Source organism: Gymnoscopelus braueri (assembly GCF_963280865.1).
Source record: "Gymnoscopelus braueri genome assembly, chromosome: 22".
Classification (NCBI taxonomy): Eukaryota; Metazoa; Chordata; class Actinopteri; order Myctophiformes; family Myctophidae; genus Gymnoscopelus; species Gymnoscopelus braueri.
In genome coordinates this window covers 6,463,911-6,480,762 of record NC_137624.1, presented here as the reverse complement: position 1 = coordinate 6,480,762, position 16,852 = coordinate 6,463,911, and the positions used below count along the sequence as shown (strand labels likewise).

Genomic DNA, 16,852 nt, shown 5'->3' with positions numbered 1-16,852 from the left:
ATTTCTAATGTTCATGGAAAAGATGGATACAAGGGAAACGCAGGGAAAGGGAGAGAGAGAGAGAGAGAGAGAGAGAGAGAGAGAGAGAGAGAGAGAGAGAGAGAGAGAGAGAGAGAGAGAGGGAGAGAGAGAGGGAGAGAGAGAGATCCCTTGTCAAACAAAGCTTCAGTTGTTACAAAAAACAAAAGAGGCTGTCAGGCAGGGACAGACATGACATTATCACTGGAATACACTCTGACGCTGGCTATGTTGTTTACTGTATTTATTTATTTTATCATTTTAGGGTTAGATAAGGTTTAGTGCATTTGTGTTACATTATTTAATGTCAGTTTAGTGCATGTTACAAAACACAGGCTTTATAGTACTTAAATTTGGATTGTTTTTTATTTTATTTTCATTTTACTGTGGCTATTCTGAATACAATTTATTGCAGGACGCATTTCTTAGTCGCACTAAACCATTATAGAATTCTAAGGAATCTGTGCGACGTTGACTCAACTCAACTGTCTTACCCCCCCCCCCCCGTAACACACACACACACACACACACACACACACACACACACACACACACACACACACACACACACACACACACACACACACACACACACACACACAGGACCAACTATATTGTATATACAGTGAGTAACTGACATTATGTCCTTGTGTATGTACAGTGAAAAGTCATGCTTGTCATCCTGCAAGACTTTCTTTCTTTCTTTCTTTCTTTCTTTCTTTCTTTCTTTCTTTCTTTAGAAGCACATTACTTTGAACATTTTCAAATATTGTACTTTTGATTCCACTACTGTACATCTCTAGGAAGGGACTCCTGGGAACCATACTTCAAATAATATATTGTGAATTAACCACAATCTACAACACACTTATTTATTTATAAATATATATGTATTTTTTGTTATGTTGGTGGCATTGAGTATTCAGTGAATACAAAATAATAACATCACAGTAACAGCCTATTTGTAGAGAAACTTTATTGAAAACTGTGCAATATTAACATCATATATTAATTAATATCATAATGTTTTAATTATACAGTCATTTTAAGGTGAACATTAAAGCCTGACCATGTCAGTTTTTCGGGTCTATAAAAAGCAAGTCTCTTGCACATCTAAGGTAGGCTGCACCAACACTCCTGATTTCGTGTATAGAGGGGCGGGTGTATAGAGGCGCAGAGAGACTGCGCCTGATCCCATTGGTTCACCGATCTGTCCGTCAACCCCCGACCCGTTAACACAGCATTACGAGCGACGCCCACTGCACTCTGGTTGGTTGGGGAAATGAAACTTCCTATACCGGGTACACCGACGCGTTCCTCCAGGCTTTTATTTTTTAGCAAAACTAAACAATAAAAGTCTGGAGATCGAGGCTACTACAAAGGTGACAGGTGCGTATAGGAGAAGACCAAACGAGGGCCCAGTGAACTGAACAAGAAAGCCTTTTGGGTCTGACATTGATCCTGATTTTGGAGAGTCCTAGACCACCAATTGCCGATGTTTTGACCAATATTTGATACAAAACATATTCTATAAAACAACTATAAATTGATTGTTTGATTAATTGATTGATTGATTGATTGATTGATTGATTGATTGATTGATTGATTGATTGATTGATTGATTGATTGATTGATTCAAGCTTTTATTTGTGGGGGGCACCCACTAAGTGGTTAGGATACCTAACACATAGGTTCTGAATCAGCGAGTCCCCAGTTTGCTGCATGTCACTCCGTCTCTCCATGTAACTATCAATAAAGGCAGAAAAAGTTCAATATCTACAAAGACAGAGAAGCATTTTAATTTGAAAACATATAACTTATGAGTTTAAGTTCCTGGTGGCAAAACAAAACACAAAACATTTAAAACCGGTTAAAAATGTGTTGACACGTTGGCTGTGTAATTGCTACTATTAAAAAAAGTCATACCACTATGTATGATAAAAAATCTTATTCATCACAAATATGCCTTAATCTTGAGACAGTCCAAGCCAACTAAAAGCCCAAGAAGTCTTTCTGGATCCGTCCCTGGCTTCCATGTCAGTGGAGCGCTGTCCTCTTTAACTTAAGAGAAGAAATTCTTGGGTTGTTATCTCCCTCTAGCGTGGGCCTGTCTTTCTCTTTGTGAAGGCGCAAACGTAAAGGATAGCTGCAACAGACAGAACAGTGTCGTTCAGTCATGGAGTACCCAAAAAGGAGTATTCTATAATGTTATATTTACAGTAGTATACTGTAGAACATGTGGCTTTCACAGTCTATAGCTTTGAGGAAAGTTCTATAGCTGAAGAGAGAACAGGCAGCAAATAGCCTACCATTCTAAAAATATTCTTTCATAGAATGATGTTGCGTCAACTAATATATTTCTTCTTGATTTATAATCACAATATGCTAATCGGTGCTTTACTCTCATAAAGTATAGAGTCAAACTTAAATCAGCAACATAATGTAATTACATTTTAAGAACAACCATGTATACATGCCCAGGTTCAGATTATCATGTTGTGTGTCCATGGGTTTTCTACATCCTTACCTGCAAGCCAGGTTGTGAGCACAGCAAACCAGCCTAGTCCGCAAACTACAGGGAAGTAATTTCCGACATCATAGATGGAATAAATGATCATGGCCACCGCACCAAAGACAGCTGAAAAAGGTGAGAGATCGGGAGTTACAAAATGAGTATTCATAGTGTGCATTCATGCGTGCGTGTGTGTGTGTGCGAGTGTCCATGCGTGTGTCCAAACAAACGTGCGCGTGCGTGTGTTCACGAGAGCGTGCATGTGTGTGTGCGTGCGTGTGTGTGTAACTCAGAGTATAGAATTGTTGGAACGGCCCCTTTTTGGACACTCTCACTGAGGATGTTGCTGTGAATATGTGTGTGTGTGAAGACTCACTGGAAACAATGAACAAAATCCCTGCAGCCAACAAATTGATCCCCTTGCAGGAACGGCAGCACGACACTCCGACGATGATGGCAAACAAGTTTATCCCAGTCGATAATGGGATGATGAAGGTGGCATCGTGCTCTGTCGTTGCTGGTGGAGGAGACAGACGGGGGATAACATGGAACAAACCATCAGTGATCATGTGGAATGAGACCTTCATGGCATCTTTGGTTAAATACTGATCAGGTGTCTGCACAGCAAAATCCTCAGAGAGTGGTGTACAAATGTGGATTTGGTTCCATATACACTCCCAGAGTTACGAATAGATAACTTAATGTAACGCCTGGGTATCGAACCCTGGTCGATACACTCACCCCCCTTTGCCCCCCGTAGGCATTAAGCAGTTCATGACACTGCTTACGGCCTACTATAACAAGCAGGACATTACAATGTACAAGAACGTCTGCAAAGAGGAACTCAATAACTGTGAGATTATTAATTAATACTTAAATGTTTTGTCACATTGATCTTCCACAGATTTTCGAAATATAAATCATTGTTTTCCACAATGATAGCAACAGGGCTACGTTTTGATAAACAGGTATACTGCATCATTTTAACTGACTTGTTAAAAAACATTATGAACAAAATTGATGGCAAAATTGATTCGTTAATGGAGTTATGAGGTTTTGACGACAGTTCGAGGTTTTGTCACAAGTGCTTTTCCCATCACTGCTTATCCTGATAGGAACTAGCAACATGTAACTTAATGGTGGGTCTAAACTATGTTGTGTACAGTACTTACGTATTTGACTGAAAGCCACGGGGAGAATCAGGATTGCTCCGGCAATGGCACAGAGTAGACCACCCACCATGAATTTGTACATCTTGGGTTGAGAGCACCTGTCACTGCTCCTCGACAGGAAGAGCCACTGTACAGAAGATAGGGTGGATTAACAAATATGAAATGCATGAATTTACACACAGTTTTTGAACACATGAAGTCATTGTGATCTATCCAACAGCAACCATTACATACAAAACAAGACTCTAATAAAGAGCTCAACGTGGCTCCACATGACAACTGTACAGTATATGCAGTCAATGTCATACACTAGTAAATTAATCTAGTACTAAGTATACTTGTAGTGTTTATAATATACAGTATATGTATGTTTGCAGCTCTTGCCTCAGAACACAAAGGCACCAAACAATTGTACTACAACTGAACACTGACATATTGATTTTATTGTCAACTTACGTAATTGATCTTCAAATACATCTCTGTAGAGATGTTTTTGAAACCAACATACAGCCAGCCAATAAGACAACATTACATATCAAACACATAAAAAATGGCATCAGTATGGACATTCTGCAAAAACATTCAAGTTAAAGAGACATAGAGGCATGGCTGCTGAAATACATATGAGCGAAGCAACCAATGGGGAAGGGTCAGCAACTCATTGTATCCATTTACACATTATTACAACTGTACCGTCACAACACTGGAGCCTTGCCCTTGCCTTGTTTCTTCTGCACCCTCTGCACTCCCACCGGGCCCTGACGTTCTGACGTTAAAGGAAGAGAGGGACGCAAGATAAAAGGCTGAGAGAGAGAGAGAGAGAGAGAGAGAGAGAGAGAGAGAGAGAGAGAGAGAGAGAGAGAAGCCTCGTCAAACAAAGCTTAAATTGTTGTAACGACAAAAGAGGCAGTCAGGCAGAGACAGACATGTCATTATCTTGGAAAACACCCTGATGCTGGATGGGAGGGAGTGGAGGACAGCGATCCAGGAGTCCCGAGTTGGTGTCGACTAGTCCAGCCCACATCGCATCGGCCATCACTTGTATGTCATCGTCTCTGTCAAATCAGATTCCTCAAAGAGATTTTAAAATGTCCCGCAAAAGGGAGTTGAATCATGATTCCAGACCAACATATTCTCACTCTCAAGTAGTACTATAGAGACTTCATGAGGCAGAGTATGCCGAAAAGTCAAATATTTTACATAATGGGGGTCCCCTGCACGTCATTTGACGCCGTTCCGATCCACATCATTTGACGCTGTTCCGATCATTTCTGTGTTCCTGGAATGTGGCAGTTTTCAAACCCAAGACGTGAAAGGGTGACAGCTCCGCTAAAAGCTGTTAAAACCACAGAGCTGCACTGTCTGAAGAGGACTTGAGGTGCCTCTCAATAGTAGGCTAATAGGCTGCTTATAAATCTATCTAAATGAAATGATCAATAGATCGTTCCCTGCACTTGTGATTTTTGATCCAGCGCGTCCTTTAGTCTTTTGAGTTCAAAACAATAAAATAACCAAATCAAAATATAGGCTACATTTCATATGGCTTTTCCAACAGTCGAAAACTAAAGCCACTGTTCTTGGTCAGGGGTTGTAGGCCATAGTAGGCCTAGGCTATTACTCCTACATGTGTATCTCTTTGTTTACAAATAATCGCGGAGATAGCATCAATCAGTCATATAACATTTTCAGCGTCACATAAGAATATGAACAAATCAAACAGAACCATGATATTCAGCACCATACAGGTTCCGTTAAGCTCAGGATAGACAATTCATATTTTTCCTGTCCTTTATAATTGTGTAGGCTACATGAGAGAACATTAAACGATAACGTAGATAAATACAGTGAGTGGCCTACTACAACATTACAAGGGACATTCAAATATAAAGTTGACATGCAGCGAGGATATCATTAGAGACAGCTGTGCATAATTGATCAAAGAAGCAGCACATTGAACACATTGAAGCTCAGATGAGATGGGAGAGGAGGAGAGAGGAAGTGAGAGACAAAATGTGATGTCAGTTTAATGCAGTATAGTGCAATATACAGGCTTTATCCATGTTAGTAACTGAAGTAGTTTTTGTTGTACTTTGATTTTACTGTGGGAGAGAGAGAGAGAGAGAGAGAGAGAGAGAGAGAGAGAGAGAGAGAGAGAGACCAACTATATTTATACTGTATACAGTGACTAACACAACTACAAAACATAATTGGCTTCTGTAATGTGTAGATGTACAACAAAATAAGTCATGCTTGTATTTTCCCTGTATTTTTGCATTCTACAATACTTATTTGGAGTCAATGACATGAAGTTCACGTTTCAGTGGAAGTTTTCCGTTGTTAAATTGCCGTTCTATATTTTACAGTTGTTGGGCTAAGTGTGCATGTTTGAGGACAGACAAGGAACTGCAGAGCTGATGTCTGATGGGATCAATAAACTAACCCATGGGTCTTTAGCAAGGGGTCCGGGCCCCCTAGGGGGTCCTAAGAGCTACTAAATAGGGACCGACAAATCTTTGTGTGATAGGAACTTTATTATATATATTCTTTTACATTAACCACTTGAACCCTAGCATCTTTATTTGGGGGGGAATATTTGCTGAAAATAGCAGATCTACAATCTCACAACGCGTTACACTGCTACACGTTGTGAGCTTGAGTTTTTGGTGGCAATAAACACACAAACAAGAAAAAAACAAAACAATGTGACACGCCAGCTACATAATTGCCAATACACTGTATATACAGTATATACCTGAATAAAAAGTCATACCACTATGCATGATTAAAATGATCAAATTCATCACAAATATGCCTTGAAATATCCTTGAGAATGCAGTCACAAGACTTCCAAGCCAAGAAGTCTCTCTGGATCCGTCTCTCCATTTCAGTGGAGCGCTGTCCTCTTTGTCCTAAAAGCAGAAAGTCTTGGGTGGTTGTCTCCCTCTAGCGTGGGCTTGTCTTTCTCCTTTTGTAGGCATTCATGTAAAAGATAGCTGCAACAGACAGAAAGAGGTGTCGTTCAGTCATGGATGCACACAGGGACCCAAAAAAGAAAATTATATATGATATCTGTTAATATCATACAGTATATAATTCTATACTCTAGAACATGTGGCTTTTATAGTCTAGCTTCGCCGCAAGTTCTAGCTGAAGAGAAATTTCTACTGCATGAACAGGCAGCATTTGGCTGCAAATAGTAATACCCCACCGTTCTAAAAGGAATCTTTCATAGAATAATATCGATTAAATACTTTAATCATGTCTACAAAATTTTAAAAGCCAACATGTTTCGACCAGCAACTGGTCTTCGTCACGGCAAGTATGAGGATTATGTATAATATTATGTTTTTTTTCCTGAATTCATTATAATCACAATATGCTGATAGATGCTTTACTCTCAGAAATTCAACACAAATCAGCAATGTAATGTAGATAAACTATAAGAACAACCACGTATGTCAGCCCAGGTTCAGATTATCACCAGAGCAGTGTGTCCATGGGTTTTCTCCATCCGTACCTGAAAGCGAGGTTATGAGCACAGACGCCCAGCCTAGTCCGCAAATGAAAGTGAAGTTGTGGCCGACATCTTTGACGTTGTAAATGAGCATGGCCACCACACCAAAGAAAGCTGAGAAAGGTGAGAGATGGGGAGTAATACGATTATTTTTAATAGTATAGGTTCATGAGTATATGAACATGTAGTGTGTGCGTCCGTCTGTCCGTTCGTGTGTGCATGCCAGTGGTGGAAAAAGTACTCAGATATTTTACTTAAGTAAAAGTAGCAATACCACAGAGTAGAAATACAACTAATACAACTAAAAGGCCTGTGTTCAAAATGTTACTTCAGTAAAAGTACAAAAGTATTGGCATCAAAATGTACTTAAAGTACAAAAAGTAGAAGTACTAAAATGTTTCAGAATAGCAGATCTACAAACTCACAACGCGTCGCGATGTGACGGGTTGTGAGCTTGTAGATTGGTTAATGTATGTTTTATAATATAATAATTTATATCTGCAAAGTAACTAGTAAATAAAGTTTTCAAATTATTGTAGTGGAGTAAAAGTACAATATTTGCCTCTGAGATGTAGTGGAGTAGAAGTAAAAGTATTGAAAATTGGAAATACTCCAGTAAAGTAAAAAAATACCTCAACATTTTACTTAAGTACAGTACTTGAGTAAATTAGTTACTTTACACCACTGGTGCATGCACGTGTGTGTGTGTGTGTGTGTGTGTGTGTGTGTGTGTGTGTGTGTGTGTGTGTGTGTGTGTGTGTGTGTGTGTGTGTGTGTGTGTGTGTGTGTGTGTGTGTGAAAGAATTGGACCCTTAAAGGCCTTTGCAGACAGGGTGCGATTTTTCGCACAGAAAAAATTGACAATATAATTTTTAAAATGAACACATGGTTCTCAATGACCTCATGCACACCATCTCCGAATTTACCGTGCGGCGATGTGATGCGGCAATGCGTTTTTTTCCCAATCGAACCCATGCAGTTCGATTCGTACGTCTTTTCGCATGCGGTAAAAACTGATTGACTAATCGCACCCTGTCTGCAAAGGCCTTTAACTCTGAGAGTCTATGGTCCTTTTTTGGGCCATCAAGGTAACGTTTGTACATTCTCAAAGAGGATTTTGCTGTGAATACATTTGATTGATTGATTGAATATTTTATTAGACAGAAATGTAAAAACAGCACGAGTACAGTCAAACACTTTGTCTAAAAGGATAACACCAAAACATTCAATTCATCAACCTACAGGTGGGGGGAAAAAAATGGGGGTCGCCTGTCTAAGGGAGAAGTGATAACTACCTCCCCCTTTGACCTCCTGAAAGGTGAATTTTCAGGGCAGTTTTAAAGGAAGCCAGTGATCGAATTTTTTTTGAGGGATGGGGTCAGGGCATTCCACACCTGGGTGGCAGTGCTGTAGAAGGAGAATTTACCCATGTTTGTTTTATGTGTGTGTATGTGAGAGAGAGAGAGAGAGAGAGAGAGAGAGAGAGAGAGAGAGAGAGAGAGAGAGAGAGAGAGAGAGAGAGAGAGAGAGAGAGAGAGAGAGAGAGTGTGTGTGTGTGTGTGTGTGTGTGTGTGTGTGTGTGTGTGTGTGTGTGTGTGTGTGTGTGTGTGTGTGTGTGTGTGTGTGTGTGTGTGTGTGTGTGCGTGCGTGCGTGCGTGCATGGGGAAGACTCACTGGAAGCAAATGCCAAAATCCCTGCAGCCAGCAAATTCATCCCCTTGCAGGCATGACAGCACGAAACGCCAAAGACGATGGTAAGGATGCTCATCCCTGTCGAAAACACTATGAAGGTGGTATTGCTGTCTGGTGGGGGAGACAGACAGGGGAGAACAAGAAATCATCAGTGATCATGTGGATTGAGACCTTCATGGTGTCTTTGGTTAAATACTGATCAGGTGTCTACGCAGCTAAATCCTCAGTGCTAATTTGGAGACGCCGGAGATTAGGTTTTCACCCCTGTCCGTGTGTGTGTGTGTGTGTGTGTGTGTGTGTGTGTGTGTGTGTGTGTGTGTGTGTGTGTGTGTGTGTGTGTGTGTGTGTGTGTGTGTCACTGGTCGTGTTAGTCCAGTTTCGCCAGTTTTTTTTTTTCTGCCCATTTTTATGCCATTTTTATGGCAAAGACCGAAAAAAAAATATTCCCTCCGGACATCCTGACCAGTTGTGACGTTTTGCAGACAGTTTGAGGATCCAGTTAGGATTCAGTTGGAGTTACGAGGTTTACTCACAAGTTCTTGTTAAAACCTTTCAAGTTGAAAACAAGGTTTATGCCCAACAGCGACAAATTAGGCTATATAATGCATTCCTCCAATCACTGCTCTTCCTGAGAGGAATTCCTTGGTAACATCATGTAACCGAACGGTGGCTCTTAACCACCAACTATGTTGTGTGCACATTGAGTGTAAAGTACTTGCAGTTTTGATTGATAGCCACGGGGAGCATCAGGATGACTCCTGTGATAGCACAGAGTAGACCACACACCATTAATCTGTCCATCTTGCGTTGAGAGCACCTGTCACTGCACCCCAACAGGAAGAGGTAAAGGAGATAAATTATGCATGACAAATATGAAATGCAAGAGCCACACACACAGTTTTTGAACACATTAAGTCATTGGGCCTCATTCACTAACCTGGTCGTAAATTCCAGATTTTATTTGGGCATACATGGGTTGTGTATATTGGATACGTAAAACATCATCACTCTTCAAAATGGACAGATCTACAAGATTGCAACGCGTCTCGATGCACCCACTTGACAATTTGTATAAGCGCAAGCAAGTCCCTCACGCAATGGTGAGAGATACAATAATTTTGTATACGATTTTTTTCTTTATCAGAGCTTTATTGATTCCTTAGGGGAATCGGTCCTTCGGACGAACATACTGTATCCTCCACATTCCTACATCGGAATTGGAAATGGAGTAATGGACACAGCTAGATTTCATCCATACTGTATCCTCATCAGATGGTAAGACTGTGTTCATGTGATTTGGTCAATATTATAGAATAATGCAACATTGGAGTTGGCATGAAAGCCCAATAGGCAAAACTGTGCCAAACTTGCAGAAACGAAAACATGCAGAGTGACCTAATTATTCATCTCTAAATGTGTCAACTGAAAATAAAAATAAATTGGTTGAATTTGCATCATGTCTATAATATGCATGCAAATGCAATAGCTCATTTGACATATTTTGTTGGGCACATAAATATTTTGTAAGCCTGCCTCCGAGCAGATGTGAGTTTGAGCGGACATCCGTCAAAATTCACGGACAAAAAAAGATTGATGAATCAGACTAACGTGGGAAGTTGCATAGATGTGCATACGTACAAAATATGAGCGGAAACAAGCTTAGTGAATGAGGCCCATTGTGATCTATCCAACAGCAACCATTACATACAAAACAAGGCAACCATCTAATGAAGAGCCCAATGTGGTCATGCGCTAGTAAATACAAAACTACTTCAAGTATAGGCTATATAGTACATGTATGTATACTGCTCTTGCCTTGACATGTTATGACAGAACACAAAGCCAAATACTGTACCAAAGAATTGTACTACAACACTAAACACTGATATATTGATTGTATTGTCAACTTACATATTAACAAATATTTATTTTGAAACAAACATACAGAGCCAGCCAATAAGACAACATTAAATATCAAGTTAGACACATAAAGAGGCTGCTGTAATACATTTGAGCCAAGCAACCAATAGATAAGGGTCAGTAACACTTATATCCAATTACACATTATTACAACTGTACCGTTATAACACAGGAGCCTGGGCCTTCACTTGTTTCCTCTGCACCCTCTTCACCATGTTCAAGGAATATATGGATGGATGCTAGGGAAAACACAGGGGGAGAGAGAGAGAGAGAGAGAGAGAGAGGGAGAGAGAGAGAGAGAGAGAGAGAGAGAGAGAGAGAGAGAGAGAGAGAGAGATATCCCTTGTCAAACAAAGCTTTAGTCTCAACAAAAGAGACAGTCAGGCAGAGACAGACGCGTCATTATCACCGGAACACACCCTGATGCTGGGCAGTGGTGGAACGAGTGCTCACATTTTTTTACTTAAGTAAAAGTACTCAATACCGCAATGTAGACATACCCTGTTACAAGTAAAAGTCCGGAATTCAAAATGTACTTCAGTAAAAGTACAAACGTATTGGTATCAAAATGTACTTAAAGTACCAAAAGTAGAAAGCACACATTATGCAGGATGTCTCATTTCAAGTTTTCATATGTATAAAATGTATACAAATATTTAGAAAATAGCAGATCTACAAGCTCATCGCGACGCATTGGAAGCTTTTAGATCGGTTATTTTCAAATGGCCGAAATGTATATTGGGCTGAAGTGGTTAATGTAGTTTTGTAATAATAATCAATGTAACTAGTAACTTTAATTTCAAATAATTATAGTGGAGTAAAAGTATAATATTTGTCTCTGAAACCCAACGTTTCGACCAACCAAGGTCTTCTTCAGGGAATCAATCCCTGTTTAAGACCTTAGAGTTTAGATGAGAATGTTGGGTTGTCAAAAAATGTATTGCATTGTGTCTACGAGTCGTGCGGCCTCTTCCTTCGCCTCCAAGCTGCTACATTACATCATTATAGTGAGCTATATCAGTTCTCTTTGATCTGTTAGACCTATAGGCTATCGTGCTTCTTTATTTTATCCTATTGCCTTGTTAGGCTTGTTTTAAAACTGTAGTCTAGTTCTGTGGTTCTCCGGGGACCCCCAGGAGTCCTTGGGGGGGTTCCAGGGGGTCCCCAGCAAAATGTGTTAATAAAGCATCACACAGATTTTAACCACTTTATCCATTTATACATTGGCTATTCGAAAAAGCAGATCTATGAGCTTGAACATCTGCTATTTTTGAAAAAAAGAAAATAAATATTTTTAACACAAATCTGCTATTTTGGGGGTCCCTGGCACAAAATATTTTCAGACAGGGGTCCGCGTCAAAATCCATATAAATTTGAGGGTCCTTGACATGAAAAAGTTTGAGAACCACTGGTCTAGCCGAGTGGCATATAGTGAATTCATATTCCAATATTAAATATGTCAGTGTCCTGGAGCGCTTCCATATTGGATGCCTACAGCGCATCCTGGGCCTCACCTGGCGTGATCGTGTGCCTCATACTGAGTTACTGGCGAAAACAAACTGCCGAAGTATCGAGGCCACAATTACCCAGCACCAACTGCGCTGGCTTGGACATGTGATACGGATGCCTCAAGACCGACTGCCCCGCAGAGTGCTGTATGGCCAGTTACACCACGGCCGGCGCTTGGCAGGGGGGCCGAAGAAGAGGTATAAGGACCAGCTAAAAACCTCACTGAAGAAGTGCAAGATCAGGCCTGAGGACCTTGAGACTGCAGCTGCTGACCGTGACTCGTGGCGGCAGCGCTGCCACGAAGGAACTCACAGGCTGGAGGAGGACAGGACTGCCAGAAGGCAACAACAGAGACACAGGAGGAACACACCCATGACTGCCATCACCACATACCGCCACTACAACCTACACATGCCCTACCTGCGATAGAACATGTGGTTCCAGGATAGGACTTTTTAGCCACCTGCGAACCCACCGCTAAGGACATAAGTGGTCGTCATCATCGGATTCGATGGACAACCATAAGCAATACTACAATATACAGGCTTTATCCATGTTAATACCTAAAGTTGAATTTTTATATATTTGTTTTACTTTGATTTTACTGTGGCTACTTTGAATTCAATTTATTGCAGGAATTTTTTTTTGGTCACACTAGCCCCTTAAATCATTCTGTTTTCAGGAATCTATGACACATCGACACAACACAACACAACAACAGGTAACAGGCTGCATCTCTATCTCAGTTAAGGGGTACTTGGCCTGAAAACATTTTGAAGACTCCTGTTAAAAAATAACCCGAAAATGTGTCATTGCGTGCTTAATGTCCAAAGTCACGCATCCAACAAGCTTTGAACTGAGCAGATTGGACCTTCTGTTCCAGAGATAATGACCAAAACCTATTGAAAACGGCCACTTTCGCCAGTTTTCTGGGTATTGAAAACCTGAAGGGATGCGTCCGTAACGCGACCACTTAAACTCTGGATCTCCGATGCTAGCGGTTTTGACATACTGATGGAGTATATTATAGTATATTGTGGGTAGTATATCGAGATGAAAGATATGGGACATTAAAAAGGACAAATTAAACAAATGGGACAGATAATTAGAACACAAAAAAAATCGCTACAGCCTCAGTAGTTAACCAGTGAAATGACGGTATTTTACAATGCCTCTCATAGAGAATGCATTGAGAGCTGCAGTTCATCGTTCTAACGGACCCCGAGTGTCAAAAGTGGGCGTGGATTTGTAGGCCTTCCGCTTCCGGCCGTGTGTCTCTATGGAATGCCGTAAATCAGAAATATAGAGTGGTGCCAGCCTGTGTAATGCTTTATTGGTCAGTAGAAGGATTTTTATTTATTCTGTATACAATAGAAAGCCTGGAAAGTGCTGGTGTTATTATGTGACCTACGACCAATGGTGGAAAAAGTACTCAAATGTTTTACTTAAGTAAAAGTATCAATACTGAAATGTACTTAAAGTACCAAAGGTAAAAGTAGGCCTACTAAATTGGCCTATGACCAGGATCTCAGTTTTGTCTGGGTTAACTTTAGCTGATATATCTAAACATCAATCTCATAGGTCTAAACATCAACCCCCCCTCTCCTCTATTTGTCTAAGTTTTGTGGAAAGTTTCTGTTATCTAACTAAGATGCATGATTATAATAACAGGCTGCTGTACTGTACAGGGCTTTACATAACTGCAATAATTACTTTGTCCACTTGAGGGTGACACAGACAGTGGAATAAAAACAGAGGCACCCTGAGGCAAGAATTTCAGCTCGACCTGGACCAATATCTGTCTTTATTCACATTCAGCAGTTTGCAAAATAGTACAGTGGTACAATTATGCAATCATGCTAAAAGGATAACACAAACAAGTCCTAAGGTTATGTTTCCATTGTGGTCCTATGTATTCAGTTCCATGATACTGATACTGACCATGATACTGACCTACTATGATCTGACATGATACTGTCACCCCCCAGTCCTTCAGGTTTACTGAGCAATCAATAATGGATTATCGGTATGTTTTTTGGGGGTCAAGCAGCACCATACCACATAAATTCCCTTTGTCAATCTTTTAGTATCTGTTGAGTACGATGTCGACTTTCTAAAACTTGACTGAAATTTGTACATGAGGTTATTCTAGTTTAAATACTCATTTAGTACTATACTAATTTGAGCGTTATATCTTTTAAAACATATTACATTTGTACCCAGAATAGAAACAGATCCATAGTTACCTGGGTGATTCTCGTTCCCTTGTTTATACAAGAGAATAATTTTAGACCTTTTCATATCGGGAGGAAATATACCGAAATCCACAGAAAGGTCCACAATGTTATTGATGCAAGGGTCCATCTGAGATGCAGCGTCTCTTAAGAGAGGCAATGTTCCAGCTAGGCCAGTGGCCTCAGAGCATTTTTGTACTGTGCATATTTAATTGGATAATTAGCCTATTTGACACATGGGCGGAATACATTTGTGTGGATAATTTGGCAATAGGCAGACAGAATGTTTAGGCCACAGAACATTTACACTTGATCAAAATAATCTTATTTGTATATAAAATGAAGTTTAGATTAGATTTGCAGAGCAAATATGCAAACTAGGCAATGAAGTGTATTATATATTCCGACTTAAAGCAAACACATTTGTGAAAAAATGAAGGAGAAAAAAAACAAAGAAAGCACCAAGAGTTAACATACTGAAACATACTGAAAGAGGAACATACTGAAAGAGGAAAAGCAGACATTTGGCAGTCTAGTGGGCAAATCTACCAGTGCAAGGGAAGCTCAATATGATCACGGAGGCTGGGGCAGTTACTGAACAAGCACCCATCAGGGCAGAGTGGGTAATTGATGGCATGGCTGCTGTTCAGTCCGTTTCCCCAAAGAAGACATGGGGGGAATATGCTGATAGTCTGCTTTGATTTTGCATGCCACCAAAGCTGTTGAATCCAACAAAACTAGTGATAGTCATGGATACTATAAGATAGAGTTCTGGTTCACAGGTTATTTGAACATCAGCAAAGTGTGTAAAGCTTATGGGAAGGAAGTATGTGAGGTATTGCCTGCCTATCATAGTGTTACAGGGTGTGATACAACCTCGTATCCCTACAAAGTAGGAAAAGTCAAACCACTCAAGAAAATGGTGACACAGAGCAAGTTCACCCTGCTGACTTCATTAGGAATTCTTCCGGTCTCATTTCAGGTTGAGAAAATGCTCATCTTCATGCAGATGTATCCAGGAAAAGAGAGTGAAGACTATGTGGAAACACAAGTCAGAATGTATGAGCAACAGAGGATCAAATCAAGTTTGGGTCTTCTTCCTGACAAAAATAGCTCACAGGAACATCTGAAGAGATCTAACTTACAAACATACATCTGGAGACAGTGTACTGAGCAAGATATTGTTTATCCCACACCAGATAACAATGGCTGGCAAGAGACAGACAATGGTCTTGTCCCAGTTTGGTTCACTTGCAAACAGTCTCCACCAAGCCTGAGCAGAAAACCTCCCAGGAAATCAAAGTGCGGAGAGGAAGCTGATGATGAGAGTGATGATGAGAGACCGGAAAGTCAAAGAAAGAAACCAAATTAGAGTCAACCTGCTAAAAAGAGGCGGAAAACGAAAGATGCTACATCCACTGAACATGATCATACATCTGCTTCAGAAATGCCTTCTTCCTCATCAGAGATGACAGTGATTTTGTACCCAGTAGTGATCCAGATACTTCAGACAGAGAGAGTGATACTCAGATGACTTTTAATAAGACGTAACTATTATCTCACAAATGTGTTTGCTTTAAGTCGGAATATATAATACACTTCATTGCCTAGTTTGCATATTTGCTCTGCAAATCTTCATTTTATATACAAATAAGACTATTTTGATCAAGTGTAAATGTTCTGTGGCCTAAAAACATAATTCTGTTTGCCTATTGCCAAATTATCCACACAAATGTATTGTACAACTATATCCGCCCATGTGTCAAATAGGCTAATTATCCAATTAAATATGCACAATACAAAAAATGTATATTGCAGAAATGGATTCTACAGGAAAAATGCATTAGGATCAACCGAGAAAGGTTTGGTAAACCCTTTTATCAAATTGCTATAGGGTTTGCCCTGTTAATTATCCACACAAATGTATTGTACAACTATATCCGCCCATGTGTCAAATATGCTAATTATCTAATTAATTATGCACAATACAAACATGTACATGGCAGAAATGGATTCTACAGGAAAAAAAGTTAACTGTGGAAAAAAAAACATAAAATGAAGAGCCCACGAGTCTTTGAGGGGCGAGTCCGAGTCAAGTCTAGAGTCTCATTTGTGGCGACTCGAGTACGAGTCTCTGACTCGAGTCCCCATCTCTGATATATATATATATATATACACACACACACGCACGCACACACACGCACACGCACACACACACACACACACACACACACACACACACACACACACACAGAAAATGTATTATTATTTATTTCTGCTT

The 16,852-nt window shown here is 40.2% G+C and overlaps 1 protein-coding gene across 1 annotated transcript; it reads right to left on the bottom strand.

Moving 5' to 3' along the window:
- Positions 1 to 992: 992 nt before the first annotated feature.
- On the bottom strand, positions 993 to 12,364 carry LOC308078784 (uncharacterized protein; the record flags this gene model as incomplete). The annotated part of the gene is made up of 8 exons (XM_080420136.1): positions 993 to 2,164; positions 2,546 to 2,656; positions 2,907 to 3,047; positions 3,703 to 3,829; positions 4,396 to 4,460; positions 7,220 to 7,330; positions 8,891 to 9,019; positions 12,343 to 12,364. The coding sequence occupies 8 exons, from the start codon at positions 12,362 to 12,364 to the stop codon at positions 2,115 to 2,117; spliced, it is 756 nt and encodes a 251-aa protein (XP_080276262.1). The 3' UTR covers positions 993 to 2,114.
- Positions 12,365 to 16,852: the final 4,488 nt, after the last annotated feature.